This window comes from Megascapheus bottae, chromosome 21 (genome assembly GCF_031878675.1).
Source record: "Megascapheus bottae isolate mThoBot1 chromosome 21, mThoBot2.hap1, whole genome shotgun sequence".
Taxonomy (NCBI): Eukaryota; Metazoa; Chordata; class Mammalia; order Rodentia; family Geomyidae; genus Megascapheus; species Megascapheus bottae.
The window spans coordinates 3,398,034-3,425,084 of record NC_143529.1 but is presented as its reverse complement, the minus strand read 5'-3'; the positions used below and the strand labels follow the sequence as shown (position 1 = coordinate 3,425,084).

Below are 27,051 nucleotides of genomic sequence, written 5' to 3'. Positions count from 1 at the left end.
AGTGATCCCATGACAAAAGGATAGGAAAGGGAAGATTTCAACAATAAAACAATTTACAGACATGACATTAACCACCCTCCCCACGTTTTGAATTACTGCAAATTTTATGTTGATATAAGAATACAGCTTCCCAAGCTGATAGCTGAAAGACAGGCATCATGTATTTGGATCTAGCAAAATCTGGATTTTTGTTTTGGATAAGTTGATTTTTAAGGCAGCTAGTATATAAATGGTCTCAAATATAAAACACAGAGTTTATTGTCCAAGAACTTAGAATTGTCGAGGGTAATACTTGGACAATCACATATTGTAAAAAGGTATAGGACTTTGACCATGAAATCTTTCTTTGTATAAATAATGTAAGACTTGAACCATTAAAAAAAACAGTGAAGGAGAACTAGAATTGAAAACAAGAGGTGGGAGGGCAGTTCTAGGTAAGTTTAGTCAGGAAGCTGGATAATGAGAGACAAGGTTGAAAGAAAGACTGTCCATATTTGTGAAGTATCTAGACTAGCAGCCAATTCAGTAATGGCTTAGTGAGTATGCAAGTGTGACAAGAAAATAAAGTATACAGATGAGAAAAAAGTGATTATATCTGCTTTTTCAAACCACTTACGTATTTACTCCATAAATCTTTCTTTCTTTATTGTATTTTATTGTCAGGATAATGTGTAGAAGGGTTATAGTTCCATTCATCAGGTAGTGGGTACCTTACTTCCATGCATGCATATTCTTGGGAAATTATTTAGATTGCTCTCCTACCCAGAGGTACCTTATTAATCAAGTTAAATTCAAATCCCATGTAGGAATTGATTAGTTTCAAGATATATACCGCAAGAAGGTCCAGTCTAGCCCGAATGCTACCTGTGAAAGTATTTAAGCTGAAAATCAGGAAGATGAATTAGTTAACAACAAAGGTGGAGAAAAAGGGATGTTAGTTAAAGGGACTTTCCAAAGAGACAACTGCTGGCAAGAAGGTTAAGTTTGGAAAAAAGAGTTTAGCTTATTTCAAGATTGAAAATGCTGAATTAAGCAAAGGAAAGAATAGCACAAGCAGACTCAGAGAAAACTATAGGAAAAACACAGCTAGGTTAGCTCACATTAAGTGTGTAAGTTAGTCCCAGAGAAACAAAAGATGCATGTTTCCCCTTTATGTGAAAGCTACTTCTATGTTTATAGAAGTAAATATATTTGGTGGTAAGCAAGTGCGTACAAATGTATCCATTGAAATAGAAGAAAGAACTCAAGTAATATAGTTCCTTAGAAAGGCAAAGTTAAAGCTTAACAAAATAAACACCAGGAAATGTGTACTTGAAAGGAGTAGGGTGGGGCCAGGGAGAAAGAGGTAGACAAATGAAGAGAGGGAGAAGTCTTTTATGTTTATAAAATATTAGCTTTCATTATTTATACAAAGGAAAATTTCATGGTCAAGTCCCATACCTGTTTACAATGCATATCCTACACAAAATTAAGAAGAGTGAAGGAAGGGACAGGAAGGTTTGGGTGAGAATGTTGAAGGGGTGACACTAATTAAGATGTAGTGCATTGATAAACTGCTTTGTTAAATGACAACTCATTTGGGCAACTACTTAAAAATAATTTTTAAAAAGAAATTTGAATTATATAAAAGCAAGAAAAACCATCAGAAGGATTCCAGGTTGGCAAAATGGTGTGATCTACTTGCAATTAAGACACACACATACACACACACACATACACACACATACGCTCTTGGGGTTCAACTTACACACATATATACACATGAAGTATGGAGTATTTCGATAGAGAATAAATTAAATTTGAGTGAAATAGGTTTAAATGAGGCAAGCATTTTGGCCACTTACCGCAAGAGTCCAGATGGGAGAGAAAGGGGTGGTAGGAGAGCTAGAGAGAACTGAGACTGGACAAGGGGAGCAGGAATCAGCAAATCTCAGAGACTATTTGTGGGCAGGGGGAAAGTTATGTCAAGGACAGCCTCTAGGTCTTGGGCTTGTACTGACTCAGGAGGACAACTCTGGTTCTCAACGTCACCAGTGTAGAGGTCACTCGCTGTCCAGGTTGAGTCAAATGGAGTCAGTGGGTGAATGCCCAGCTCAGAGAAGGGGTGTGCCTATGGAAGACCATCTGGGTTATTAAACAGACTCGATTAGATCAGGCGGGTTCTAGAAGGACAGGGAAGCTGTGGCTGAGGTCGCCACAGCAGCGCGGGAGGTAAAGAACCAAACCCGAGCCGGGATGTGGGCGCAACAGGAACCCCTGGGCCTTCAGGACACGTTATCATCATGACAAATAGAAGTTTCCTCCACCGTCTACCGCCCCAGAGCGGGGGTCAGTTCAACCAGCCCCAGCCGGCGTCCTCTGGGATTGGTCAGGAGGAAGGCCCGTGGCTGAAGGAAGTTTCTGGAAGGACTGCAGCGCCTGCCTTCCGCCTGCGTTCTTAGAGCTGAGGCTCAGTCAGGAACGTCCTCCATTTCCTCTCCTTCGCCCTTGGGGTTATGTAAACAGAAGCTCCAGTTCCGTTCCCCCCCCCCACACCCCTACATTGCGACACCCAGTCGGGGGGGGAGGGGGCTCCAGGTCCCCGGGGACCAGGAGACTGGGTGCCCGGGCCAGGCGGGGGGAGAGGCGGCGCGTCCGCAGAACAGCCGCCGGCGATTGGTGGAGAGCGGCGGGCGCCCCGTGATTGGCGGAGGCGGAAGGCGGCCGTCCCGCGCCGCCTTTTCTCCAGCTGGATCCTTTCGTTTTCTTCGACGCGCTGAGCTGCTAGAGGGGGAGACCACTGCGATCTGGAGCCTCCGGACCCAGCAGAGGCCACCCGCAGCCCGTGCCAGGCTGCCCCGCCGGCCTCCGCCCCTGCCCGCCGGCACCTGCGTGCAGTGAGTGGACGCGGCGAGGTTCCGGGTTCGGCGAGGGGGAGTGCCGCTGGGGAGGGTGCGGGGTCGGGGGTGTGGGGGTGCGGGCAGCTGGACCTGTCACTGCTGACCGCCGGGCCGCACGGCTCAGCGGCAGGACCGAGGGGTGCCCCGCGGAGCGGCCCCTCACCCGGCCCCCTTCCCGCGGGGTAACTCGCCCTTCTCTTCGCAGACAGCGCCAGCGGGCGGGCGCCGCTCCCCAGGGCTGTCCAGGACGGCCCCCTGCGCCCCGCAGGTCCTACAACCTTGCCCCCCACCCCGACCTGTTGTGCCCAGCGGCTGCTTGCAGGGAGTCTTCAGACTCTCTCAGGACCTAAGGTGCCAGGTCAGTAAATGTTCATGGAAACGAATTCACTTGACATCTTTTTTTTTTTTAAAGTATTCTTCTAGTTTTCATAAAGATGATGCAGACAGTCATTTCAGATCTTAATTGTCTGCGTATGCTTGAGGATGCGGAAGCTTTTTGGACTCCTGGAATTTAAGATGATTACACTGGTGTTTAAAACTGTAGGCACTCACATAGTAGGATTACTCTAAAAATTCTGACCAGTAACAGAGAATTGTAGGGATATTGGATATGTGGTTGGTTGTACTTTGAGTGTTACTTAGAAAAGTTAGGTGGGATTATATTCTTAGGGGATAGAATTAAGACTTGCACCGTACACTCCAGCGCACACCATTGCTTGTTTAACTCGCCAATTCTATGTGAAACACACAAGTTTCAATTAAACAAACTATTATATGCTCAATAAGACACATGGAGTGAGCCACACACAGGGTATTGTCCAAGATCCAGAGAAGGTTCCAAAGAAAAATGCTGCCCCTAGAACTCTAGACTTTTACACCATTAATCAGAGATGCGGGAGAGCTTTGAAAGGGAGATAGGAACTGATGCTCTAACAGAAAATGCAGTGGTCCACGGGTCAAAACTAAATGTTAGTAGGTGCCAGCCTCATGGAAGAAGGGGCATTATACCCAGTTCTGATTGCTTGTGAGATTTGCAGTCAGAAATTGCTGGTTTATCTGTTTACAAAGGTGAGTAGCAGCAGGAGAAAAGCAGAAATGATAGGTGCAGTGGAAATAAGCATTTTGATGTTTGGGTTAATTTGTTAATGAACAGAGATCCGTTGTGATGAAAATCAGCCTAAGAATGGACAAGTAGGCATTTTTGCACAAGAGTGTAAGGTAGTCCCATCTGCATGTAGAGTGTTAGAGGCAGCTGGTCATGAGAATGCAGAAGAAAGAGACTCAAATTTGAGATTTGATACAGGTGATTGTAACAGGTTGTGAAAAGATGAGATTGATTTTGTATTTGTCAGCACAGATTTGTTGACTCACTCAGTCGGTGCTAGGTGATGGGTAGGTATGAGCTCATGACGTTTTGTTGCTAGGGGAGTAAAAGCATGAGTTCATATGTGTTCTAGGGGTCATTATAGAAACCACTGGCTGCCCTTTCAGTCCAGCATATTTGCTATTTATGTATATCCCTAGCAGAAAGGAAGTATGTGGGCTTAGGTCCATTTCTACTGATATTTGTGCTGGTAGCTAGGTTTATAGCCTAGAGATTTTGTCTGTAGGGCTGGGAGTTTGGCCTAGTGGTAGAGTGCTTGCCGAGCATGCAGGAAGACGGGTTCAATTCCTCGGTACCACATATGTAGCAAAAAGCCAGAAGTGGTGCTGTGGCTCAAGTGGTAGAGCCCTAGCCTTGAGAAAATCCAGGGACTGTGCTCACGCCCTGAGCCCAAGCCCAGGCCTGGCAAAAAAAAAAAAAGGAGATTTTGTCTGTAGCAGGAAGATTTTCATGCTTATACATATATACATTTGGGAACAGGGGTGCATACACACATTTGTATACTCTTTTGGGGAGTATGAATTTCTTCCTTAAGAGACAAGGATTTGTCATAATTTTTTAATCTTCAGATTTGCTGTATAAAAACACTTATTCATAGAAAGAAGTATTGTTTGTCCTTTCCAGTTCCATGAATAATGTTGTTTCAGCTTTAAAAATCTTTTCAAGATATAAGATTTCTTCATGCTAGGTTGTTGGCAGCAGGCAACTAAGAAAATGCATCTATTTTAAAATGCATTTTACAAAATTAATTATTTTAACATATAAATTATAAAATATAAAATACCAATCTAAAAGGATGCTAGATTCTTAATGTGCTTTAGAATTTGTGTCATTTGTCTTAAACCTAATAATGTTTTACATGTATTTGGTGTACAAAATCACACCTCAGCATTTCCTGTCAGAATTCAAAAACAAATTATCATAATAAAAAAGAAAATAAGTGTAGTTCAAAACTGGCTGGGACAGAAGAGTTCTCCAGACTATTTTATCTTCACCAAAAAGTTAGAAGTGGAGGTTATGAGTAAAGTGGTAGAGCGACAGCCTTGAGCTCAGGGACAGTGCTCCAGACAATGAGTTCAAACCCCAGAACACGCACATACACACACATGGAAATGGACTGTAGAGGCTGGGAATATAGCTGAGTGGTGGAGTGCCTATTTGGCTCTTAGCTTTTGCAAAAGGCCTTGGTTTTAGATCCTTAGCACCAAAGAGAGAGAGAGAGAGGGAGAGAGAGAGAGGAAATTAAAAAAAATAAACTTTGGATATAGACAGCATTTAAACAGTTTATTTCACACACAAAATATGCCTTGTATTAAGCAGATAGGTGACTAGAGGCTTTCTTTGGAGTTGTGGATGTCCATTCATAATGTGTGTTCTTTTCATCATAGGATGTCTCAGTGGTATGAGCTTCAGCAGCTTGATTCCAAATTCTTGGAGCAGGTTCACCAGCTGTATGATGATAGTTTTCCCATGGAAATTAGACAGTATCTGGCCCAGTGGCTAGAAAAACAAGACTGGTAAGCAAAATTCCTTGGGGAAGGGAAGACGTTTATTTGTGCTTTAAGAATATTTGTAGGTGCTTTAAAAAATGTTTGGATTCTGTGTACAGAAATGAACCTTAACAATGACCAGTGGATTTTTCTGATGCAGAAAAGGCTTGTTAACTTAAAAAAGAACCTATGTCTCTACAAAACCAAATGTATTAATCATTAGCACTTTTTTTTTATTTTTGTCAAATCTAATTGTGTTATCTACTCCCAAATACTTTAAATAAATTGTATAATGTTCTCCATTTGTTTTCCAATATAAGAACCGGTTGCAAACCAGATGGTAATCCTAACTAATCAGGAAGCTGAGATCTGAGAATCTGTGTTCAGATCCAGCTAGGGTAGGAAAGTCTGTGAATTACTTTTTATGCCAGTCCTGGGGCTTGAACTCATGGCCTGAGCACTGTCCTTGAGCTTTCTCAAGGCTAGAGCTCTACTACTTGAGTCACTTCTGGTTTTTTGGGGGTTTTTTTGATACATATGGTACTGAAGAATCAAACCTGAGTCTTCCTGCATGTGAGGCAAACACTAGGCCAAATCCCAGGCCCAGTCTATGAACTTTTTACCTCCAGTTAATCAGTAGAAAGCTGGGTGGAGGTATGGCTCAAATGGTGCAGTGTCAGCCTTACGTGAAAAAGATACAGGATAGTGTCTAAACCCTGAGTTTAAGCCGCAGTACCAACACACACACACAGAAAGTTACTTGAAAAAGAAATAAAGCTAAAATATAGTGAAATATTGATTAGAAATCTGAATAGATTAAAGCAATGTCACTTAATTCTCACCCATATGTGTTGCATTTTAAGATGTATTATTTGCTGATTGCAAAAAAATTAACTGCCTGAAAAAAAAGTATTTGACATCAAAAGTAAAGGCCCACTGACTTTTTTTCTCTCATTGAGTAATCACCATGAATCACTTTGCAGTTTCTTAAGTGTTGTATGCCTAGTCATTGATCATAGCATGTGCTAGAAATGCCATACAACTGCTGGCTTAAAAAAGTGTCTTAAATGAAGAAAATTATACCTAAGAAACAATATTATTGTAGCATCTAGCCTAAGAACCTTACATTTTGAATCTAGGGAGCATGCTGCCAATGATGTTTCCTTTGCTACCATCCGTTTCCATGACCTCCTGTCACAGCTGGATGATCAATACAGTCGATTTTCTTTGGAGAATAACTTTTTGTTGCAACATAATATAAGGAAAAGCAAACGTAATCTTCAGGTAGGAGCTGGGTTTTGTGTTCCCATTTTTTCTTTTAACAAATATTGTTGAGAATTGAATCTAAATTTTAGAGAGGTTACAAAGATATATTTGTGTGTATATATATGTGTATAATTCCGGTTTTATAGCACACAAAAAAATTTAAAATTGAAGTAATCTTTGGAGAAATGTGATACTGCAACCTTGTTGTGCTAAATTTTTCAATATTTAAACCAAAGAAAAGGAGCAACATACTAGGAGCAATTCTAATTACCAATCTAGTTCCCAATATACAGATTAGGAATAAGTCTGGAAAAAATAAGTCTGGAAAGGTTTAACTTACTTGAGGCTTAGTAGTGATTTGGGAACTTGGGCTTGCTTTGCTTCTGGTCCCTTTCCTGAGAGAGAAAGCTAAAAGATGACCCAGACAGAGGATGTATTACATCCTTGCCATATTCTGTATAAGTGGAAACTTTCTGTTTTATTGGAAGCAAAAGGTATCAATTTCTTATTTTCTTATGATACCAACCTTTTACCTTAACTAAGTAGAATTTTGCTTTTATTCTTTTTTAATGTACCTATGATTTTGTAATACTAATCAAATTATGCATTTGATTATATTTGCTGCCCTTCAGATTTTGCTCAATTTTTCTTAACATGATTGATGTATTTTTCAAACTATTTTTGGCAGAGAACACAGAAAAAAAGATTCTCTTTAGTTGAATTCAAAGTGTAAGTCAACACATGTGTGAACTGAAAAATATTATAATTCTTACATCATTTTCAGGATTTCAGGATCCTAACAGAAACTAATTGGCTTTAAGGAATAAGGAAAACCATTGAAAATGTTTTTGAAGAGCAGCAGGTGTGGCTCAGAGGTAGAATACATGGTTTAGCATTTTGAGGCTCTGGGTTTACTCCCCAGCACTGAATAAAAAAAAACTAACCACATGTGGAAATATTTTGTTTTTAAATCAAGTACTCTGGTTTTTTTAATTGTATTTTATTGTTGAGATGATATATAGAGGGGTTATAGTTACATTTGTCTGGTCGTGGGTACATTACTTCTTTAATATTTATACCCCTCTTATGTTTTTCTTCCACTTTCTCTCTCTCTACCTCTTTAAAACTTTGATACATGGTATATTGTATATATGTTAGTTTATTTAAAATAGGGAAGGGAAGAGGAAAAATAAAACAAACAACTAAATCACTTCTCTTAAGTTCTTGCACCTATATGGTTAAGTTAATGCAACTTTTGTACTGCGTAAGAGAATTATTTTAACTTCTACAAAAATAGCTTATTAATTTAATAGATGGAAATTAAGGTTACTTATGGAATATGAACTTCATATTTATAACTCATAATAGTTTAAACATTTTGAATTTCACTTTTATTTTGACTACCTATATCCAGGACAATTTTCAAGAAGACCCAATACTGATGTCAATGATAATTTGTAAATGTCTAAAGGAGGAAAGGAAGATTTTGGAAAATGCTCAGAGATTTAATCAGGTACTATTTTGTTTCTAACTGAACACTGACAGTTAAAGCAAAAATGTATTCATTTAGATCACAAATACTTCCAAGACCCAAATCAAGGCAGTAGTGAATACCCTATGATTTTATTATCCCAAGAGGCAGAGAATGTCATATTTCAAGATTTTATAGAACTAAGCTTAAGGAAGATCCTCATCCATAGATCTAAGCTTCAGGAAGATCCTTATCCAACAGAATTAATGACAGTGATGAGAGAGGCCACAAGATAAACAAGGTACTTCCAAAGTAGTATTAGCGGCAGTGAAGATAATATGATGGGTATGGATAGTGGTGGAACTGTTTTTTTAGGTCAGGGTCAGGAAGTTTTCCTGAGGTATTAGTGCAGGATAGAAGTAAGCAGAAAGGTACGGGGTCCCTTCAGAAGTTCAAGGGAGCAGCTACAGGACCTGCATTCAGATCAGTGGAGGAGAGAAGGAGTATGCAGATTCAGATTATGTTTTGGCCTGATATCAATAGAGGTTATATAGAAGGATCAGATGTGGGCATGAAAGGGAGTGAGAGAAATATGGAGGGTGGCTCTGTGGTTGTGAGTTGAGTCACTTGGAGAATGACAACCATGTTTATGAAGCTGGGAAGAGGAATGAGCAGGGTTTTTGCAGAGCATACATCTCAGGAAAGGGGATCAATGGAAAAACCAGAGCCTTTGTTCACAATAATCCTAACCATAACTGACTCCATTTTTCTAGTGCTGAGAGATCTTTGATCATTTATTTATTGTGCATGCCTTCCCAGCAATCAGAGTGCTGTAATTTTTTTAAGTTGCTGTAACAGATTCTTTTTTAAGTAGTGGGATGATGAGAACAATCTGGCAGCCTGGCAGTTGTGAAATCACAGTGGTATGAATTGTTCTGGCCAAGGCCTTTCCAGTATGGAAAGAGAATTCAGAGGACACAGTAGAATGTGTACTGTGTATATTTCATGGACAGATAAAGCAAACTGGAGGAGGGAAAGAAAAGTAGTGCCATTGCCTTTCTCTTACCCTTCGAGTTTCTTCTTCCCTGAGACATTTAATTAGTGTTTCTCTGTGACACCAAAAGTACTTTGCTATGCTAAACATATAAAGCCTATCTATTCTAAATTCAAACTGGCTGGTGTCCCCACTTTGGAGAACAAACCTGTATATTAAAGTTAGGGAGAAAGTGGTCAGTGTTTTTCTTCTGAAACAAGTATGCTTGTCTCCAACCTAGCATGTGCTTGGGAAGTTTGCAACAGTGAGTTTTGATTATGTCAGATTTTCATTATAATAGAAGCATAAAAATGCATCTCCGGTATTTCAAAAGCCTTGAAAGGTCAGCCAGGAAAAATGCTGGACAGAAGACCAGAGTGACCTTTCTACCCAGATATGTCTACTCCTTACTGTTGGCTGCTTAGCCCCTCAGAGTTGGCATTGCAAGTAGAGTGGGGAGATCTTCACTTTTCCATATCAGCCTTACCCCTTACTATTCTTTGGTTCTGAAGACTTGCTCACTTTTAAGCTTCCTGTTGATAGTGAAGGTGATCTCGGAGGTTTATTTTGAACCTCTCAAAGGATAACTGAGTGATGAACATCTTGGAGAATGCTGAGTGTAAGGGAATGTAAGAATGCTGTTCCTTCCAGTCTTCTAGCCTGCCCTTGACTGGGAAGTTCAGAAATGTTTCTGTTCTATTTCTTGCCCCCTTAATGTTTTCTGTGCTAGTTTGTGTGCATGTGTGCCTATTGGTACTGGGGCTTGAACTCAGGGCTTCATGCTTTTTTCTTGGTTTTTCCACTCATGGCTGGCTCTCTACTATGAGAGTCACACCTCCAGTCAAGCAAGAATGCTGGTTAATTGGAGAAAGAATCTCTCAGACTTACTTGCTCAGGCTAGCTCTGGACCATGGTCTTCAGATCACAACCTCCTGAGTAGCTAGTCTTCAGATCACAACCTCCTGAGTAGCTAGGATTAAAGGTGTGAGCCACCGGTCCCAGCCCTATGTCCAACATGGTAACCTGTTATGTATAGTTTTCATGTTTGAATGTATCTGTCAGAAAATACATGAACAAGTACCAGGGCTTTATACTTAGTAGGCAAGGCACTCTATGACTTGAGCCATGCCTCTAGCCTTAAATTATTTCTAGAGTACAAAATGTATAATCCAAAAACAAAAGTATAAAAGTAAGAAAGTTCTAGAAAGAAATGGCGAATTCTTTTCTGTCTTTCAATACAAAGACTTTTCCAATATGAAATAAAATCTAGTTATTAAAAACTGACAAATTTGAATACATAGAAACTTCCTACAGGATCTGTGCTGTGAGGAACACAGTGAAGAAAGTTGAATGACAGGTGTGGTTGTCTTCTGCTTGTTTCTCCAAATAGAAATAACATCTTTCTGGAATGTGATCTCTTTGAAAACAGGAACTTGCTTTTATAATTCTTAACAACTAGACTAACTTAACAGTTAACACATAGTTAAGTGTCTACTACATGACATGCAAACTGTCCATTTGATGTGATGACCAAGGGCATTTTAATTTCCAAGTCTTGTGATAGCACTGAATAATCCCAGACACACCTGGGTTTATGTCCATTACTGACTTGGTTGTAGCACATTTTCACTGGAGCCCTTGGTGGCCACAATTCTGATTTTAAAGTACTTCTGAGTTACCTGAGATAGTGCCCAAATAGTATTCTAATTTTCTAGACCTGAAATTCTGCATTTCCAACCAGATGCCAGGGTGGTAAGATGATATTGGTCAGGGGACCATACTTAAAGTTACAAAGTTTCCAGGTAAATGATTATACAACTTATCTTACGTATAGCATTTGAGAAACCCTGAAATAATGCCCCTATGGCATGTGTAAATTAATGGAAACTTTAAGAAATGCTTTTGTAGGCATGAACTGAGACTACATTTTCTAGAGACTTAACAGTTTGCCAGCTATATCTTATTAACACAATTGTGGAAAGTTTTAGGTCTGAGACAGTGGTGGATCACTAGGAATGGACTGTAGAGTAAACCAGTGAGTAAAAATGTATCACAAAAAATGTCCACTGTTGACCAAACACCTCTCATTACAGGCTCAGTCAGGGAATATTCAGAACACCATGATGTTAGACAAACAGAAGGACCTTGACAACAAAGTCAGAAACGTGAAGGAACAAGTGATGGTGAGTAGTGACTACATACATGTGTTTATTCTTTCACTGTCCATAGGGAAAGAACGTTTCAGTGACCTGAGTATAAACCCGGTCCTTCAGGCAGAAAAATGTTCTTAAATTTCTAAAATTCGAAACAAGAACTAAACAATAGGTAAAACAAGACTTTTATACCCTCAAACATTGAGCTTATCTTTTTTCTTCCCTGCAAGATGATACAGTAAACATTGACTTTGCCCTAATTATCCAATAAACTAGATGTTGCTTGTTCTAAATAATCCTTATATGTTCCTGGGGTTTTCCAGAGCCGCAATATATATACAGCACACCCTCCTTAAGTATCTGTTTGGTTCTAAGACTTGAGAGAAGAACAAAAATAATTTCATTGAAAGAAATTCTAATACATTTCTGATTGGAGTAGGATCTGCATGGCCATTTTAAGATAGCTGCAGAGGCATGTGTTTACTGTTGTCCTTGTGAAAGCTATTTTAGGAGAAGGCTAAGGCATTCTACTTCACGCAAGACTTACATTTATAGAAAAGATCTATTAGCAAATTGGCATAGACCAATGGGTACCATAGGTCTGGGTAACAGCATCATGGTCTAGATTCATGTACTTCATACAATGTCTTTCTTAACTCCACTTTTTGTTTCCAGTTCTGGGGCTTGAACTCAAGGCCTGAGCACTGTCCCTGAGATTTCTCAAGGCTAGCACTATACCGCTTGAGCCATAGCACCATTTCCAGCTTTTTCTGTGTATGTGGTACTTAGGGCTTCATGCTTGCTAGCAAACACTCTACCACTAGGCCAAACTCCCAGCCCCTTAATTCCAGTTTCTTTAGAGCCATTTTATCTTTCCATCTCCTAGGGAAAATATTACATTAAAAAAGAAAAGTAGAATGCAAGTCATCTGAATGCATAATTAGCCAGGGGAATCCAGAGAAGCCTCTATGGAATTAAATTGGAAACAAATGGAGTGAACATTTGTGGGAAAAAATTTACTGTCCAAGCTGAGATAGACATAAGAGGACCCTGTTAATAAGTACATCTGACCTAGTGTCATTGTATATGTAATCCCAGTCCTCAGAAAGTCACGAGTTTAAGGTTAGTCTAGGGTATATACATCAAACTCGTGTTCAAAACAGTGAATTTAATTAACTGCTTAAAATAATAAAGACACCTGACAGTAGGATGTGTGTGTGCCTTTCTTGTAAATGAATGGGGGGGTGGTTTCTCATGTGCTTATTTTTTTTCTGCTCTATGCTGCACAATTAAGTTACCTCTATGAGGAGATTGAAAAATGATGCCATTATGGTGCGTGCCTGGCAATCACAGCAGGAGGCTGAGGCCAGCCTGAGCTACATTTCTTTTCAAAAAGTGAGAACAAATGAAAACTTAGGACCTGAAATAGTGATGGCAGTTTGAGAATTTTATCTGTGTTTTTTTTAAAAATGTTTTTACATTCTTATGAATGAAACATATATGGATGTGATTAAAGTTTACAAGTCTTTGAATGTTGATGCTGAGTGGAAAACATGTTCATCTCTTCATTTGTAGAATATAGAGCATGAAATCAAGACCCTGGAAGACTTACAAGATGAATATGACTTTAAATGCAAAACTGCACAGAACCGAGGTAAAGAGCGTTCAAAATTAAAAGTGTATCCATTGGCTGTACTTTCTTTTAACTGTACGAGGTCACAAAGGCAGTTGTTCCTTTTTTTTTTTGCCAAGTATTTTGTAACTGAAGCAGTCATCAGTCACCTAGCTTCTTGATGATCCAAGACAGGGCTTTTTAAACTCAGTACCACTGATGTTTTGAGCCAGGTAATTTTTTTTTGTTATGGGGTGTTCTGTTCCCGGTAGAATGTTTAACAGCATCCCTGACTTCTCCCTTGCTAGTGCCATAGCGCTACCCTCTAGCTCTTAATAGTGACAACTAAGCCTGTCTCAAGATACTGCATTTGTCCTCAAGGGAGAAGGGAGATATCACTTATAGGTGCTGTTAGCCATGTGTTACTCACTTAATTTATTATGTCTAGCTCTCTGACTGATACAGAGTGAAGAATAAATGTAGTTTCCTTGCCTTAATACCAGAAGGTCCCTCAAGCATTCTAGCACCATGTGTATGTACCATGGAAAAACTCACTGTTTTGAAAGCAGCTTCGTTCTATTTGTTATTGCTACTTACTTATAAAACATATTTTTTATGCCAGTATCGGGGCTTAAATCCAGGGCTTGCTCAAGGCTAGTACTTTACCACTTGAGCAAAAGCTCCACTTCCAACATTGTTGATAGTTTATCAGAGATAAGAGTATCACAGACTTTCCTACTTGGGCTGGATTTGAACTGTGATCCTCAGATCTCAGCTTCATGACTATCTAGGATTGTAGGCATGAGTCACCAGTGCCCAGATTGCTACTTATTTTTATGACAGTAGCAATTAGATTAAGATGCATTGTATAGAAGGTGTGTGACATCGTTCTTATCCTAGTAAACGTGTTTGAAAATGTGAGTAAAATGTATGAGAGAAAGGAACTTCAGCCACTGAAGTTTCTACTTCAATATTGTGCCTACTTCATTTTCAAACCATAGATAATCTCCGTACACATTTATCTGAAGTTTTGTGTTATTTATACTTATTTAATATCCTGACAGTAACTTTAATAGTAAGTAGTACCATTTTGAGTTTACATGGGTCCTTGAAAATTAGGACTTTTGTCCAAATCTTAATAATTAGGACATTTTTTGTTGTTTTCAATGAAGATTGATGGTCAGATTTTAACTCCATTCATATTTTTTCCTAAGTTTAGGTGACTCTTAGCTTTATTTGGGTTTGTGCTCTTATACATTTATATTTATGTCTCTTGATTCTCAGAAATCGAAACCAGTGCTGTGGCAAAGAACGACCAGAAACAAGAACAGCTGGTACTGAAGCAGATGTTCTTAATGCTTGACAGTAAGAGAAAGGTAGGAATCACTTTCCCAAGTGGCATGGTATTTTTGTCATGGATTGTAAATAATGGAGGAAATATATTTTCATGACACCTTGGCTTAGAACCCCAGTTGAGAGTGAGAGGATACTCATTGCTTTAAAATCAGTACTAAAAATGATTTCATTTCACCTTGTTTCTTCCTCCCCTTTTAGGAAATAGTGCACAAAATAATAGAGCTGTTGAATAGTGCAGAACTTACCCAGAATATCCTGGTTAATGATGAGCTAGTGGAGTGGAAGCGGAGACAGCAGAGTGCCTGTATTGGGGGCCCTCCCAATGCTTGCTTGGACCAGCTGCAGAACTGGTAAGGTTTTCTAGAGAGGAACACTGACGGCTGACCACAGAAAACAGTATCTAAGCCCCTTAACTCAATCCCCCACAATACTCTATTTCTTCCTGGAGAGTGAAATGTAACATCCTGGGTTGCCCATGCACCGTCCACGCTTCTCTTCAAGCCCAAATGATTGCTGTTTCACATGGAGACACCTTCTCTTGTACTTTCCCAGGTTTACCACTGTCGCAGAGAGTATGCAGCAGGTCCGTCAGCAGCTTAAAAAGCTGGAGGAGTTGGAACAGAAGTACTCCTACGAACACGACCCTATCACAAAGAACAAAGCGGTGCTGTGGGATCGCACCTTCGCTCTCTTCCAGCAGCTGATTCAGAGGTAACCCCAGGGAGCTGTATTCTCATTTCTACAGTCTAGAGGACATGTCATGGTAATTCAGATCATTTTAAAGGGATTAGTAGGCTATACAAATGTTTTGATGACAGTTGACTGTCCTGACTGCCTTGTTTATGCTTGTTCATTCTTTGGGCCACCTGATTGCAAGTGACTACAAGTCACTACTCTTACTCTGCCTCTTATCTAGTCTGTGCTGAGTCCTAACATGTCTAACCTCAGGATATTTATCCTCTCCTTCCCAAATTTTAGCTTCATCCTTTCTCAGGTGTCAGAGCCTCTTTTTAAAACTCTTACATAGTAACCTCCCAACCAGTCCACCTTCTAAGCCCTGAGACCCAGCGCTGTCCAGACTTCCAGGGTAAGGGTGAGTGTTTCCTTGCTAGCCAAGTGGAACCCCTCACTGGACATTCATGATGCCACTTCCACAGCTTGGAGCTGGCATCCATTCTGGGCACAGCTCACATAGGCTAGTTTTGAGCAAACTCTTGCTGTTTCCTACAGCACCTCCTAATGGTAGATGCTTAGCCTCGCAGATGTCTTTTTTCTTTTTCATTTTTGTTTATTGTATCATCCAAAGAGTTTCTATTTGTATTTCATCATTCATTCTTCCCAAAGCTTCCAAATAGATCCTTTTATACTTTCACAGTTTATTTTTAGTCCTCTCTCATTCTGCCTTGTATTATATAATTATAATTGTTTTGGTGTCTATTATCCCTGTTGAAAATGGAAGGCTCTGGAACATAAAGAACTACCTTTGTTATCCTTTGCCCCAGAAGCCTCTAGCACAATACTTTTTAAGCAGGAAGTGTCCCAAACATAGTAAGCAGATCTTTTTATTCTTGTGGAAAGAAGAGAATTCATTTTGCAAAGTTTTTAAAAATATTTTTATTTCGGGCCTGGAGTTTGGCCTAGTGGTAGAGTGCTTGCCTAGCATGCACAAAGACCTGGGTTCGGTTCCTTGGTACCACATACTTAGAAAAAGCCGGAAGTGTCGCTGAGGCTCAAGTGGTAGAGCTTTAGCCTTGAGAGAAATCCAAGGACAGTGCTCAGGCCCTGAGCTTAAGCCCAGGACTGGCAAAAAAAATTATTTCAATGTATAGAGGGGTTACAGTTATATTTGCCAGATAGAAGATGCATTACTTCTCACACATTGATATCCTTTCTTAGGTTTTTATACCCATTTCCCTCCCCCTCCCTCTCCCCTCATTTTCCCCCTCCTATTCCAAATAAATAAGTAAACATCTATATAATATACCAGGTAACAAAGTGGGATACTGTTACAGTATGAGATTAACCAAAGGGCAACACACGAGAAGAGAAAAAACGTAATACATTAAGAATAACAGTCACTTATAATTAAGCTCTTGTTTCCATGTCCTGGAGGTCCATTAATTTGGCCTCATTCTATATGGCCTTATGTATCTAGGTTTTGGCCTATTGTAATCCTCTACTAGGAGAGTTCTAGATGTATACTGATTATTACAGTTGAGGGAAACCATTGAGCCTATGTTCTTTGGGTCTGGCTTATGTCACTTAATATGACTTTTTCCAGATGTAAAGTTTTTTTTTATTCTAACTTGTTATGCTGAAAATGTCTTAGGCTCCTGGAGGATAATGTCCAAACATAAATGTTACCTCTTAAAAAAGCAGAGACATTTAATTGGATTTTTTTCACTGCTAATTTGTTTCTTAATGTAGATTTGTAAATAATCACTATGAAATCCAAAGTTTTTATTGTTAGCTAGTATCATAGGTCATTATAATTAGCCTGTTTTCATTGAACAGAAATTGGATTTTCTTATGTCTTTACTAATTAGTAAACAGCTCTCTGGTCATCCAATTTGAAATCCTTTTCAGGTTATGCACTCTTAACTCTATGCCCTAAGGAAAATAATTTATTACCTTCATTTACATGTGAATGCTAACTTGTCTACCTTGGTTATATGTTTACAGTTCATTTGTGGTGGAAAGACAGCCCTGTATGCCAACTCACCCTCAGAGGCCATTGGTCTTGAAGACTGGGGTACAGTTCACTGTAAAGTTAAGGTAATAAAAATAGAATTTCATGCATTGCTGTAGTTTTTAACTTTAATTTAGTTTTATAAAGTTGTTAGATAGGGTGTTGTAGAGAAAATAATTCTTTCGTGAACATTTTAGCATGAATTCTTACTTAGAATATGCAAGCGTCTATCTTTTACACTTAAAATACAAGTTCAGTATATGTGCATATACACACATCTATCCATAAATACTAGTTTTTTCCCCAGTTGTAAGCGTCATTCATGTTTACAGTCAAAAAAGGAATTCAGAATTGCAGAAGTATATATGACAGGTGATAAAGTTTCCAGAAATCTCACACCACTAGAGCCTAGGCTTGTAACTGAGCCTACAGAACCTATGTGTGTGAGTATGGATTATGATATGTATAGTTTCTGGTGAGTCTGTTCCTAGATTTCCCAAGTGGTTTCCCAAGTGGTCTCTGATGTAAGTATCTATGTACCACCATAGTAAACAGCCTGGCTTGTAACCTCACATAATTCTACTCATGTCTACACAAATGTGAGATCCAGATACCTGTGTATCAGTTTCATACATAGACCCACACAAAATATATGTCATATAATGTATCATTTTAAAAATCTAATAATATATGTATATGTCATTTTGTAGCCTGCTTTTCTCCTTGATTTAATTGTAGCAGTGTTTCCAGGTGAGAACATATGGCCTGAATTTTATTCTAATGAATAGCTGTGTTCATTTAATCATAGTTCTGGAAATGAGCAGCTATAGCTTAAAGGTCTGTGGGTACTATCTCTGGCAGATGGTATACTACACAGCCCCATGCTTCTTTGGAATCCAGAATTCACAGTTGGCAGGAACGGTAGAAATCGAATTCCATTACCTGCCTGACTAAATGAAGCTGACCAGAAACCTAAGGATTCCCTGAAGCTAATAGAGAAAAGGCTTATAGAATCTCGGTATGGTGGACTCAAGAGCCTTGAACTGTTGCATACCATCCTAGAGGGTGTACCATGATCCTCATGGTTCTATTTAGGAGTGAAAGATTTTATTTTTTATTTTTATTTTTTTTTTGCCAGTCCTGGGCTTGAGCTCAGGGCCTGAGCACTGTCCTTGGACTTTTTCAAGGCTAGAGCTCTACCACTTGAGCCTCAGCACCACTTCTGGCTTTTTTCTATGTATGTGGTACCGAGGAATCGAACCCGGGTATTTCGTGCATGCTAGGCAAGCACTGTACCACTAGGCCAAACTCCAGGCCCCGAAAGATTTTATTTTTATATTTCACTTTTTGGTAATAGTTTTTATTTTTTATATCTTGATAGTAGCTTATAGTTTTCCCAGTAGGAAAGGAAATTAGATACAAGTTTCATAAAGAGTAATGTTTATTACTTTTTACTTATATAAAATTGACTCAGAGTAGAAATTTTGATAAAAACACTATATTAATGAAGTTGTATACAGAAGTAGCTAACTTTGCTGACATTTGGTAGCAATGTAAAATTAGTGTTATGTGCCATGAGAATTTAATGTTAAAATTTTACCCTAGCTATTGTATAGCTCAGAATTGATTAAACAAATACAAAAGAAAAAGCCAGGGCAGGGAGCATGGCCTAGTGGTATAGTGCTTGCTTAGCATGTATGCAGCCCTGGATTTGATTCCTTTGTGCCACATACACAGAAAATGCCATAAGTGGTGCTATGGCTCGAGTGCCCAAGGCTGGCACAGAGAGGGAGAGGGAGAGAGAGAGAGAGGGAGGAAGGGAGAGAAGAAGAGAGAGAGGGGAAGCCCCCGAATGATGGCTCATGCCTTTATTCATAGCTACTCAGGAGGGGAGATCTAGCAGTTTGAAGCTAGCCCACTGAGAAAAGTCCCTGTGAGACTTTTTATCTCCAATTAACCCCTCAAAAACCAGAAGTGACACTGGTTCCAAGAAGTAGATTGCTAACCTTGAGCAAAACAGCTCAGGGACAGTGCCCAAGTCCTGAGTTCAAGCCCCACAGATGACAAGAAAAAAGTCAAATGGACAAATACTTGTGTCAGTTCCATTATTTATAGTGATCAAAAATGAGAGGATGAGTTTATATAACTGTAAGTGAGAAACTGACAAAAAAGTTACAGTTCATATTTTTTAACTGATGACTTGAATTTTTCTTTCCAGACTGCTGGTGAAACTACAAGAGCTGAATTATAATTTGAAAGTCAAAGTCTTATTTGATAAGTAAGATATCTTTAATATTATCTAAGATATTACGTGAAATGTTGGTTTTGTTAACCCAGTGTAGACTCGCACCACATAAATGAGATTTACCAGCTAATCAGCCACTTCCTACAGTAGGAGAAATTGCTCCTTCCTGTGAATGTAGGGCTGAGTTCAGACACTACCAGTGAGCAGAGGCTCCTAATTAGATCCAATGATACCATTAAGGACCTCAGCAGATTTAAATCCATGGCTCCATTTCTGAATATTAGGAGCGTGTATTAAAATGCTTGTGCTTTTATAAACTGCAATGAACTAAAGAATGAGCTTATCTCTTTGTGTCTCAAAGTGATTGAATTTTCCATACTATTTCTTCTCCAGACTAGCTCTAGAAAGAGGTCCTTTATCAGATAAAAAGGGAAACATTCCACTATTTGATTCTGTAAGCAGTGGGGAGGTTGTTTTTTTTCATTTGTTTTTTTTTTGTTTGTTTGTTTGGTTTTTTTTTTTGACTGAGGATAGAAGAATTTGGGAGAGGGAGGAGGAGCTATGTGGAGTGTTAGGCTTTCACGCTGAGTCTTCTGGGGAGTGGAGACCCAGGAATAGTCAGGATCCTTGTAAATATACAAATGGATCATCCTATCCCATTTTGCCCTTAGACCTAAGATCTGGACCAGCACTGACATAATCACTTAGGTATAGAACAAGATGGCGCCTACCTTTGACATATTTAATGGCTCTGTTATTTGCTCATGTTATATGCTGGTTTGGCAAGTTTTAAAGCAGTATATGGTAATTCAGATCACTTACTTCTGGCTTTTTGCTACTTCCCACTTCTATAATAATGTTCTTCCTTATAGTATAGTCTGTGGCTTTATTGTCCCTGCTACTATCTTTTTTTTTCTTTTTTATTGTAATTAGTAAAATGGTTACATGATATTTGCCAGATAGAAGGTGCGTTAATTCACATACATTGATACCCTTTCACATGTCTTGGTACCCGTTTCCCTCCCCCCCCCACACCCCCCACCCGTCTTGGTTTTCCCCCCTTCCCTATCAAATTTCAAATATCCAAATACAAATAAATTCAATATATTAGATAACAAAGTGAGATACTATACCAATATGAGATAATAAGGGACAGCCAAGGAGATGAGAGACAACATAGTACATTAAGGACAACAATCATTCATTATATGGCTTTTGTTTCACTATCCTGGAGGTCCTTTTAATTAGCTTCACATTATATGTCCTTATGTATCAAGATTTTGCTCTATTGCAAATCTCTGCTAGTAGAGCCCAAGGTTTCTACTGATTATGACGAATGAGGGAAACCATTGAGCCTAAGTTCCTTTGAGTCTGGCTTACTTCACTTAATATGATTTTTTCTAAGTCTTTCCATTTCCTAACAAATGGGGCGATGTCATTCTTTCTGACAGCAGCATAGAATTCCATTGTGTACAAATACCACAACTTGTTGATCCACTCATCAACTGAGGGACATCTAGGTTGGTTCCATATCTTTGCTATGGTGAATAGTGCTGCAATGAACATTGTTGTGCTAGTGGGTTTAGTATGTCCTTGTTTCTGGATGGTTGGGTAAATGCCCTGCTACTATCTTTAATTTCCCTGTTAGTTAGCTTTTGCTGCTCAACAAACTTCCCCAAATAGTTAATATCTTTAAAGCCAAAAGCCTATTATTATTGTTAATACTCCGTAAATTATATTGTGGTCCTTCTGGTCTGGGATAGCTGGTCTTGTAATATGTCTGGAATCTTACTGAGAATAGCTTGGGTCTTCAGGAGTCTCTTCAAGAGGTTACCTGAACTTGTCATATGGGAACAAGTTCCTCCACTTAGACATGGTCTGTGGAAACTAACCTTAAAATTTGGGCTGGGAATGTGGTTTAGTTGTAGAGTGCTTGCCCAGCATGCATGTAAGTCCTGGTTCAATTCCCTAGTAATATGTAAATAGAAAAATCTGGAAGTAGTGCTGTGGCTCAAGGGACAGTGCCCAGGCCTTGAGTTCAAGCTCCAGGACTGGAACAGCAACAACAACAAAACTTACTGCAGCATCACTTCCATTCATTCTGTTGATGAATCTACATCAGTGTCAACCAAGATTCAGGGAATAGGGAATTATTTTCTTTTCTTTTTTATTACCAGAGTAATGTATAGAGGGGTTACATTTACATTCGCCAGGTAGTAGGTGTATTACTTCTCACACACTGATAACCATTCTCATGTTTTTGTCCTCATTTCCCTCCCCGACCCCCTTCCACTCGTCTTGTTTTTCCCCCTGCCCTGTCCTATTTCAAATAAACAAGTGAACGTATATACACTATACCAGGTAACAAAATCAGATACAGAATCAGATACAGTAACAATATGAGATTAACCAAGGGCAAAAAAGAGAAGAGAAATAATGTAGTACATTAAGAACAGCAATCACACAAGATAAAGCTCTTGTTTCTTTGGGAATTATTTCTTTTTTATTAAAGAATTTAGTAACTGATTTTTATATCATATTTCAAATGATGTGTTTAGCAAACAGGAAATTATTTCTTGAAGAAAGTTTACTGTATTCTACTTAAGCTCAATTCCTCTTTCAATTTTTCCTCTTTTTTCCTCTTGAATTTTCAGTCTGTTCTACAGTCTGTTCAGTCTGTTGTTTTCTTTTTTCCTTTGACAAGGCAGTTTTATATCCCATTGCTCCTTTTGCTTACAAATTTTGCTTTTTTATTTGGATGGTAAAATAGATCCCATTCATAGCAATTATTTTTACAAAAATATTGACCTTCTACTTGAGATAAGAATGATAGCTAACTCCTATGAATAAGTTAACAATTTCTACTCTAAATCTATGTGTTATTCAGTCAGAACATAATTATCTAAGTCTACAACAATATATATGAAATTGGGTACTTTATAAAGTAAAGAGATTTCACAATTTTATAGTTCTGAAGGTCAGGAAATTCCAGGTTGGGTGGCAGCGCAACATTGTATCACTGCATTCCCTGGCCTGTGTGACAATCATATGATGAGAAAAAGAGAAAACTTAGCCAAACTCATTTTTAAACAACCTGCTCTTTCAGATAATCATTCGTTCTCCCAGAGCTAACTCACTCCTACAAGGCAAGCATTCATGTCTTCTGAGGGCAGCACCCCAGTAACCCAGTGGCCTCTAACTAGCTCTACCTCTCACCATCACTATCTTGAAGACCAAGCCATCAGTGCACAGACCTGTGGAGGATGAACCATATCTAGCCAAACCATAGAACAGCAGAGTAATAACTGCATTCGTAACATGTGTGAGACTTTCTGAGATTTTGACCTCTGATCGTGGGAAACAAGATCAGCTCAGGAACTCAGTGACAAATTGTTTTCTTTCCTTAGTATTCTGAGCCCTGGGTTTGATTCACTCCCCACACGCATCCCCCCCCCCCATACAAAAGAAAAAAAACAAGCACACACGTACACACAAGCTAACCTCAGGCTTAAACTTGCCTGGTTCCTCAAATTACCGAGTATTCTGGAGATTTCATGACAGCATTAAAAAGAACAGAAAATGGAAGCATTGATGAGGCACTTCAGAAAGCCCTGTGACAAAGAGCAGCAGGGCTGACTTACTGCCAGTGCTTGGCACAGTGCCTAGCATGAAAGAAGTACTTAATAAATGAGACTTGCATTTACCAAGGCTCTTTCTACCCATGGACCACGTACTCCTCAGTGTCCTGTAGACTTGGTACTGTTAGCATGTCATGCAAGTGAGACATGCGAGGCACAAATGGCTTATTTGCCAGGAACATTCAGTAGTACTTGGTGTGGTCTGAGTGAGCCTAAGGGCATAAATACATGCATACATACACATAAATGTACATATATGCATATACTATGTTTCTTTTTTTCCCAAATATATGTTATTGTCAGGGTGATGTAGACAGGCGTTACAGTTACATTAATCAGGTAGTGGGTATATTATTTCTTGAACATTGATACGCCTCCATGTTTTTCTTCCAGTTTCCCTTTTCCCACCCCCTCCCAATCATCTTGATTTTCCCCCTTCCCTTCCCTATTTCAAATAAATATATATACAATATATCAGGTACCAAAGTCAGATACTATAGTAACAACTTGAGATAACCCACAAGAAAAGAGAGAGAGAGAGAGAGAGAGAGAGAGAGAGAGAGAGAGAGAGAGAGAGAGAGAGAGAGAGAGAGAGTGGAGGGAAGGAGGGAGGAAGAGAGAGAAAGAGAGAGAGAGAGAGAGAGAGAGAGAGAGAGAGAGAGAGAGAGAGAGAGAGAGAGAGAGAGGGAGGAGAAATAATAACTTCACACATTAGGTTAAGAACAACAAACACAAAACTAAAACTATGGTTTCCATATTCTGGCGTTCATTTTGCTTAGCCTCATCCTATATGGCCATACTCACATAGCTATTGAGCTATTGTGGTTCTCTGCCAGGAGAATCCTGGATGTGTACTACTTACTGCAAATGAGGGGAACCATGGAGCCTATGTTTCTTTGGGTCTGGCTTACTTCACTTAATATAATTTTTTTCCAAGGCTTTCCATTTCCTTACAAGTAGGGTGATGTCATTCTTTCTGGTGACAGCATAGAATTCCATTGTGTATAAGTACCACATCTTCTCTATCATTTGTGTACTGAGGGACATCTGGGCTAGTTCCATATCTTAGCTATGATAAATGCTGCAATGAACATGGTTGTGTTATTAGCTTTAGTATGTCTTTGTTTCTGGACATTTGGGTAAATACCCAGGAGTGGGATTGCTGGGTCATAAGGGAGCTCTATGTTTAACCCTTTGAGGAACTTCCACATGGCTTTCTAGAGTGGGTGAAAAAGTTTACACTTCCACCAACAATGTATTAGAGTTCCCTCTGACCACATCCCCACTAGCATCTGTTGTTATTAGATTTCTGTTATTTTTTTTAATTTTGGATTTTTTTGTAAAGGTAATATACAGAGGCTTTACAGTTATATAAGTCAGGTTTATAGCATATAAATTTAAATATAATTGATGTGGGGTTTTTTTGTTTTTCAGAGATGTGAATGAGAAAAATACAGTAAAAGGGTACGTAATACACTTGGCACTATACCTTGGTATTGTTTGTTTGTTTGCTTGACAGTGTGAAATGTAAGTATTTCTGTCCTGCCTTGTAGATTTCGAAAATTCAACATTTTGGGCACCCATACGAAAGTGATGAACATGGAGGAGTCCACCAATGGAAGTCTGGCCGCTGAATTTCGACACCTGGTAGGGAGACTGTCTCTGTTCTGTTAGGACTTTTGACATTTGAGTGGCACTTTGTGGCAATATGTGATGTGGAAGGTCCCCTTGGATTTCCAGACTAGCAGTGAGGGGACTTTTCCATGAATAGTCCCCAGGAGTGTTCTTTGTTTCCCACCAGTCTTTCTTCCAGAAACATTCCCTTTGGGGCTATTGCTATCTCAATAAAAACAGTGTATACAAACAACAGAGTATATAAACTTTATCTGTTCTTGCCACCTCCGTGGTCAGTAACAAATCACTAAACTTCTTCAGTGCCCTCAAAGTCCAACATCCTAAGTACTCCTTCTCCTACCCTCTCACTGTCTCCAACAAAGGAGGGCCCAGCAGCTGTCGTAAATGGACAGCTCCTTCTTTCTGACCCCATGCAAGAGAGGAGTGGTGCCTCATGTGGGTCTGAGTGGAAGTTAAAGAAGCACCCATCATGTGAACTCATAGAGCTCATAGTTAGGGAATGACACAACATGAGACCTTTGCTCCAACTTGAGAGTCTGAGGGTGGGGGAAAAGCTTTTGGCCCCACATTGTTCCTTGAAAACCTGAGGGATTGAAGGCCATGTGAGGGAAGACTAGGGAGGGAGATTGCTGAGGTGAGGAGAAGCTGTCCCTGAACCTGGGGGCACAAAAGAACTAGTGAAGGTGATTAGGGGATTACTGCAGGAGGAAGGAACAGGTTGCAGTTTCCCCAATACTCTGGGCTGTCCACAGAGTCAAGCTGCTGACTCGTGGACCCAGACAAGGGCCAGTTTGCCACTCATTTTCCATTCTGGTGTTATATTGTTCTTCCATTCTAGTTTGGACTTTGGGGATTGACTTGCTGTTTACTAAGGTGATCTCTTGTTTTACAGCAACTGAAAGAGCAAAAAAATGCTGGCAACAGAACAAACGAGGTGAGAGTCTCTCTGGCTTGTGAGTAAGGCCCTAACTAGCAGATCTGTTCAGGGAAGGGACAGGTCCCGCATGACTGAGGATGCCTCCCAGAGGGGTTCAGACCCAGTGTGGATGGACATTGGGCCTATGACAACAGGAAAAATTGCTCTGCCTTTCTTGATTGTTCACCCAATCCAATGGAAGAGTCACCATGGGTTTTTGTAGTTTTTTCTGTGTTCTGGGTAAGGAAATTGAATCTCAGCAACATTGCAGAACTCAGAGAATTACTAATAGCTGTCATGTGAGGCAGTTCATGACTGATGTTTGCAGAAAAGCTCTCTGCTACTGTACCCTCTACCCAGAAGCATTGCTTTTTATGGTTTTGTTTCTCCACCAAGTGAGGCTTAAGGAACGAGGGTTGTAGTACATCCAGAAATGAACTGTAGACAAAGGACATGACGTCAAATTGTTTTGGTTTGGAATGTTTTTGTCTTGCTCACACAACAGCATGCTGTCATTCCACAACATGAACAGTGGGGGTCAGTAGAACAGTGAGACAAACACTGGCCTGTACAGGTCAGATACGGTTCAGCAGAAGTTGCACTTAACTGCCTTTGTGACGTGGGTCTGAAAGCTGCATCTAAGTTAATGTGGTACTTAGGGGACATAGTGTTTCTAAAGGATTTCTCCCTGACACCTTCCTGACCTAGCAGACTATGAGAATGTGCCTTCCAGTAGACAGTCATGCCTGAAACTCATGCACTGTCCTCTCTGCCTCTCTTTCTTCCCCACTAAGGCCTGAGGGCTGCAGTCTACAGTCCTCATAAGTGGATAGATGGCTGGAAGCCAGAAAGCCTTCCTTAGCTTGCAAAGAAACCCATTAGATTCCCCACTGATTGTTTCTCGGAATCAATAACCCTTGTCATAATTTAAGACATCTTACTTTGAAAGAAGATGGAGAAGCTAGGAATTATTAAAACTAGGGTTTATTATTTACTGTCAGAACCTGCTGATGTATAGCTGCTTAGATCTAGGCACAACCTATTTGGCTTTTGGGAGTTGCATACTTCATGAATGCATTGTCATATTCTTTTTCTCTTCTAAGGGCCCACTTGTTGTTACAGAAGAACTTCACTCCCTTAGTTTTGAGACACAATTGTGCCAGCCAAACTTGGTCATTGACCTCGAGGTAAGGTTTCTTGTGTCCCATGGTAGAAAACTTCAGTTATTACTTTTAACTACTACATGTACTTTTACCTTTCAAATTTTAGAGATACAGCAAGGGA

The 27,051-nt window shown here is 39.6% G+C and overlaps 1 protein-coding gene across 2 annotated transcripts in view; it reads left to right on the top strand.

Annotated features, from left to right (window-relative positions):
- Nucleotides 1-2,753: 2,753 nt before the first annotated feature.
- The window catches only part of Stat1 (signal transducer and activator of transcription 1), a 40,230-nt gene continuing 15,932 nt past the window's right edge, over nt 2,754-27,051 (top strand). For both annotated transcript variants that reach the window (XM_090354498.1, XM_090354499.1), the window contains exons 1-16: nt 2,754-2,876; nt 3,085-3,237; nt 5,652-5,780; nt 6,893-7,037; nt 8,434-8,532; nt 11,617-11,706; nt 13,252-13,330; nt 14,573-14,664; nt 14,843-14,994; nt 15,197-15,355; nt 17,327-17,419; nt 19,552-19,611; nt 24,651-24,680; nt 24,770-24,863; nt 25,744-25,785; nt 26,871-26,954. In XM_090354498.1, coding sequence (XP_090210624.1) covers nt 5,653-5,780; nt 6,893-7,037; nt 8,434-8,532; nt 11,617-11,706; nt 13,252-13,330; nt 14,573-14,664; nt 14,843-14,994; nt 15,197-15,355; nt 17,327-17,419; nt 19,552-19,611; nt 24,651-24,680; nt 24,770-24,863; nt 25,744-25,785; nt 26,871-26,954 — 1,347 coding nt within the window. In that variant the 5' untranslated portion in view covers nt 2,754-2,876; nt 3,085-3,237; nt 5,652. The remainder of the gene's footprint in view (nt 2,877-3,084; nt 3,238-5,651; nt 5,781-6,892; nt 7,038-8,433; nt 8,533-11,616; nt 11,707-13,251; nt 13,331-14,572; nt 14,665-14,842; nt 14,995-15,196; nt 15,356-17,326; nt 17,420-19,551; nt 19,612-24,650; nt 24,681-24,769; nt 24,864-25,743; nt 25,786-26,870; nt 26,955-27,051) is intronic.